Source organism: Haliotis rubra, unplaced genomic scaffold, assembly GCF_003918875.1.
Source record: "Haliotis rubra isolate DU_JTF1 unplaced genomic scaffold, ASM391887v1 Scf44, whole genome shotgun sequence".
Taxonomy (NCBI): domain Eukaryota; kingdom Metazoa; phylum Mollusca; class Gastropoda; order Lepetellida; family Haliotidae; genus Haliotis; species Haliotis rubra.
The window spans coordinates 1,108,811-1,114,036 of record NW_025767124.1 but is presented as its reverse complement, the minus strand read 5'-3'; the positions used below and the strand labels follow the sequence as shown (position 1 = coordinate 1,114,036).

General features: G+C 41.3%; 1 protein-coding gene across 1 annotated transcript; it reads left to right on the top strand.

The window, feature by feature from the left end:
* The first annotated feature begins 489 nt into the window (after window positions 1-489).
* On the top strand, window positions 490-3,408 carry LOC124289395. The gene is made up of 4 exons (XM_046726017.1): window positions 490-559; window positions 1,203-1,410; window positions 2,255-2,356; window positions 3,228-3,408. Exons 1-4 carry the CDS (start codon window positions 490-492, stop codon window positions 3,406-3,408), a joined length of 561 nt encoding a protein of 186 aa, XP_046581973.1.
* The last annotated feature ends 1,818 nt before the right edge of the window (window positions 3,409-5,226 follow it).

The window sequence follows — 5,226 nt, the reverse complement described above, 5'->3', positions numbered from 1 at the left end:
ACTATTTTCACATGTTTGCTAAATTTGTAAATATTAAATAATATAACTTTATTGATGGTTCTAAACGTTAATTTAGTTTCATATGACAATCATGTTGTACAGAAGATCTATTGTATACTCAACACAGAGGATATCTCGGCAATCCTACTTGTGGGTTCGAATCCCAAATTCATCACGAGCATGGTTTGCAGGGTCCTTACTTGTGTTTCGGTGTTTAACGACTGTATAAAATAATTTACTGTTTGTTTTAGCGAAGACCGTCTCCCTTTAATAAACTAGTGTCGCGATATAGGTCACGGTCCTCTCTTGTGTATTTCGTCATTGGCGCCACTACGACCAGCCTCGCTACTGAGATCCGTTGCCGTTTAAATACTGCTGTACTTACTGAAGCTTCCGGGTGAACAAAGGTCAAGGTGACCTCCGAAAAGCCAGTCCACCTCTCGAAAAAGCACAGGTTCCGGTTACAGATTCCTCTGGGTACAAGTCACCATGGCGGAGTTGATGACACTATACTGGCATCCCCTGTTTGGCTCCGTCAGGGTCATTTGGCTCATTAAAGGTAAGTACTGATAAAATGTTCTTTTCCTGTCCACAACAAAGAGTACTAATGTTTTGTGTAAAACAGATGGATGCATGAATACAGGATGATCTTTTGGGGAAATAAATGGTGAGGATCCTGTCGGGATTTGTTATAATGTGTCTGAGTGCTTGACTGCGGCATGGTATCTCAGTGAGCTAGCACTATAAAACCAACTTACGTCTGGGCAAGTACAAGCAGCCACACATACACACACATGCACGTCGTCAGATGAGCGAAATGTTCTTAAGTACGACGTTAAACCCCATTTCACCTCACCTTCCTAACCTAGCCGTAATATTGTGGCATGTAGAAAAGTGTCTATTTTAACTCGGGTTGCTTCAACATTAAATATATTGATATACAAAAGAAAGTACACACTTGGTGTTTTGAGACTATTAAAACAACGTAAATATTTTGCTAGCAATGTTCCAATTGGGTACGATATCTATGGTATTATTGCAACAAGTACACAATGTTTGTGACTTATGAGTCGCAATCAAAACACTTTTCTAAATATTACGCTGTTTTCAGGAAAACATTTTACCAAAGCAGCAGGTGTATATTTTCTTTTGTACGTCAGTTTACATATCAATACCCTGAATAATTCAGAAATGTGTTGAAGAGGACTTCAGACTTATCCGCTACAAGCCGAACACAGATGTGGCGACCAACATCGCCTACCGCAGGGACGTGCACCCCCACGGTACTATCCCCGCCCTCGTCGTCCCCGGGGAGGGGACCGTACTGAAGTCAGGGGCCATCAACATGTACCTGGCAGACAGATACAAGAAACTTCTGCCGGACCCAAAATTCCTCAAGGACTATTACGAGTACGTTGACCTTACATATGCCAGAAAATGTTTGTATTTCTCCATGCAAAGTTATGTTTTACCTGAAGTTAGGCAAACGTATGGAACCCTGAAAGGGACATTTGCGCGTTGTCGCATTGTCGCGTTGTCGCCCTCTCAAATACAAGCAAAATGAGGCAAAATTAACCAAAACGCGACACGCGACATCGCGACAACGCGACATTTCGCCCATTTGTCGCATTGTCGCTATGTCGCGTGTCGCCCTTTGGAGGAATAGAAAATATTATTCAAAACGCGACACGCGACATCGCGACAATGCGACAAATGAGCGAAATGTCGCGTTGTCGCGATGTCGCGTGTCGCGTTTTGGTTTATTTTGCCTCATTTTATTTGTTTTTGAGAGGTGACAATGCGACAACGCGACAATGTCCCTTCTCGGATTCGATACAAACGAGACATAAAACGAATAAGTAATATGTTTGGGTTACTATAGTCTGTATAGGGACAGTTCCCTTGTACAAACAAGAACATGCTTAAGCAGTGATTCTCGTTGTTTCTCGATATATCCCGCTCTTACTCGTTATTACTTAAGTAAACTCAATCATCGTACCTCCGTGTGATTAGGTTTTACTCGGTGTTACTCTGTGTTACTAGGTTTCCCTCTGTGACTTGGTGTTATGAGTATGACGCGGTGTCGCTCAGTGTTTTGCCCTCTTTTTCGGTGTGACTCGGTGTCATTAGAAGTTTTTTAGGTTTACCAGTGTTATTCGATAGTAGTATTACTGGGTATCACTCGGCGTGACTCGGTATTACTCGGCGTAACTCGATGTGGCTCGGTTATGCTCGGTAATGTTTGGTGTTCCAGCTTCATCGTGTACGCCAACACCACCCTGGACGAGCTTCTGGAGACAAGCGGAATACCTGCCTGGACTATCTCTCCATCAGACTGGAGAGCGGAAGGTCGCGGGTTCGATCCCCGACCGCGTCATACCAAAAGACGTTAAAATATGGTACTTGTTGATCCCTGCCTGGCGCTCGGCATTAATGGGTACAACAAGGACTGGTCGGCTCGGAGTCAGAATAATGTGTCTGCGTGGGGTATTCATGCTTCACTGTGGCATGGTATCTCAGTGGGCTAGCACTATGAAACCAGCTTCAGTCTGGGCTAGTACAAGCAGCCGCACATACACATACACACGCATGCACGTCGTCATATGAGCGAAATATTCTCAAGTACGACGTTAAACCCAATTTCACCTCACCTCACCTCACCTCCACCAGACTGGAAAGGACAGACTTCCTCTGTGGAGATAAGTATCTCTGCCATAACCACCAGCTGACTTTACCGTTAGGTTTTAAAGCATCAGAATTTAATTCTTTTGAGTGGTATTATAGATTAGAATGGAAAGATAATATCCCAATATATTTAAATGGTATATATTCTGTTATGTCCTCCCTGGGGATGTGATTTTTTTATTGGGTTTTAAGCTGCTTTGACCAGTACTTTCAGTTTCAGCACACGTTAAACAATATACGATATACCTTAATCTTATAATCATGTTGCACCTACTACCAAACATTCCAACATACTCCGTAACTCAGTTGTTATAGTAGCTGTAGGAATTCACTGACCCTGTACCTTTAATGTTGGAGGTTACACCAAGTAAACAAAGAAGGCACCTTCTACCAGGGGCGATAACTCAAATGTTCTATCTCGACGTTACATCTAAAAGTGGATGAAAATTCAGAGACGCATTTTACTTTACATGCACTATTCGCTCAGCCACTCACTCGCTGACCCACAATCAATCAATCAATTAATCGAATATACACTTCAGACTGACTGCTGCTGACTGTGTCGTGGGCTACGACATATACATCTACGCTGTACTAAGAGACGGGGAACTTCTCCAAAACCATCCACGGATCAGGAAATATTATGACCGTCTCAAGTCAAGATCTGCCTTTCAAGAAACTATCAGAGATGACCAAAGCTATCTCAATTCTTTCAAGAGATGAAACTGACAGTTCAGCTAAAGACAGTCATCGATTCATTCTAAACGGTTGACAGTCCTGAAGTAACATGTGACCTCAGTACATCAAGTTTGAATCCTCAACAGCACAACATCTTGATTTCCCCTATCTCGCAAATACACATTTGGTTAAATTGGGTGTAGTGTCAACCTGTTTGTGTAATGGCCTCTTTCTTCAGGAAATATTCTGCCTCGAAGCTGGGTGATAAATGCCTAAAACTCAGACTACAGCGAAAAACATGCTACTGATATCGATAACTTTATATATACACAAATAACCTAATTAAGCACCCCCTGTATTTTTGCAATGATTGGTTTTCAACACGTACATAAAACTTCTCGTGGTGACCACAATTGAAAAACATGAGTTTTCCTGACCCGTATGTGTTCATATCATTTGATCCGTATCATTTGACTCATAAAAAACGACAAAATGATTGGAATCTGTGATTATTGATTATTTTATGATGATAATTGCTGATTATAAAAAACACACCGATTTTCATACAAAGCCATGTCTGTACAAGTATGGCATATTTAATGTTGAATTTATTGGTAAATGTCATTTTGCGCGTCTTACACAATTCAAGGTCAATACCGAGTGTGACATCCATGTGACTGTATGACAGCCAGCTATCTGCTCCTCATACCCCCTGTCAGCCTCCTGATCCTCTGAAGGACCAGTCTACGCCATTCCTCGTGTAAAGCAGCTTCCACTTTGGCCAGGTTCTGTACAGGAGGATCCCTTTGTCGCACACGACGACCAATCATGTCCCAGATATGCTCCAAAAGGTAAAGATCCGTCTCATTCAATCGTGAAAAATGTCAGGGGGTGCTTAACTAAGTTCTTTGTGTATATATCAAAATGCATGCAAAACAAAATACCATCACAAAACAGAAGCATAAATGTTCAATCACACTGCATGTATACCGTTGGTGATTATATAATAAGTCCCCAGCGACCCATGGTGGTCGTGAGAGGTGGCGAGATGGAGGGGTATATTGAATGGATTGGACGATTTGCGTGTCACCTTACCTTGATGGCGTCGATCGTTGCTCACAATATTGATCATGACTTTGTATGTTCCAGATCCGTTTATTTTAGGGCATTTAGTTTTCATTATTGGGGTGTTTAACACACGGGTAACGTCTTTAAAGTTTGCTATTGACCATTATGAGACATATTGAGACATACATTGTTGTAAGACTTGACTGATTGACTGAACGAAGAAGGTGTGGGCTGACCTATTGTGTAATATGATACCTCAACATTGTGAATCGTTGCCATGACACCAACCCTGATTTATCTGGTTCCGATTCTAAATTTGTCAGCACCACACCCGTGTTCGTCTGACAGGAGTAAGACCTACGTCACTTCCGGCCTCCCTCCAACATCAAGCTGACATGAGGCAAGTGACATATTGCTGAAATAGGCGTCAAACAAACCTCACTCATTTTCTGTTATGCTTTTCAGTAATACGGAACGTTTCATCATTGTTCAGTACATGGAATTGCCACAGTGATGAGATCCAACATGATAAGTATAACTAGAGGTGGGTATTGCAGAGAATTTTCATATTGCGATATATTGCGATGCGAAAGCATATATTGCGATATGTATTGCAATATATTGCAAGAATTATGTTTTTAAACAAAAACTACTTATAATCGAGTTAATGCTTGATTATAAAGCAAAAACACAACAAAATCACTATGATTGATTAACCTTTAATAAAAACTTTTAATCATGACAAAATAAAAATGTAAGTAATATTTGGCACTAATGAAACAAGGAAAAGAACAA

Bases quoted from the DNA above. Each gene is read 5' to 3' on its own strand.
- LOC124289395 (XM_046726017.1), top strand. From the start codon at position 490: ATGGCGGAGTTGATGACACTATACTGGCATCCCCTGTTTGGCTCCGTC. The intron at 1,411-2,254 runs GTACGTTGACCT...TTGGTGTTCCAG, and splicing joins TTCCTCAAGGACTATTACGA to CTTCATCGTGTACGCCAACA. The intron at 2,357-3,227 runs GTTCGATCCCCG...TATACACTTCAG, and splicing joins TGGAGAGCGGAAGGTCGCGG to ACTGACTGCTGCTGACTGTG.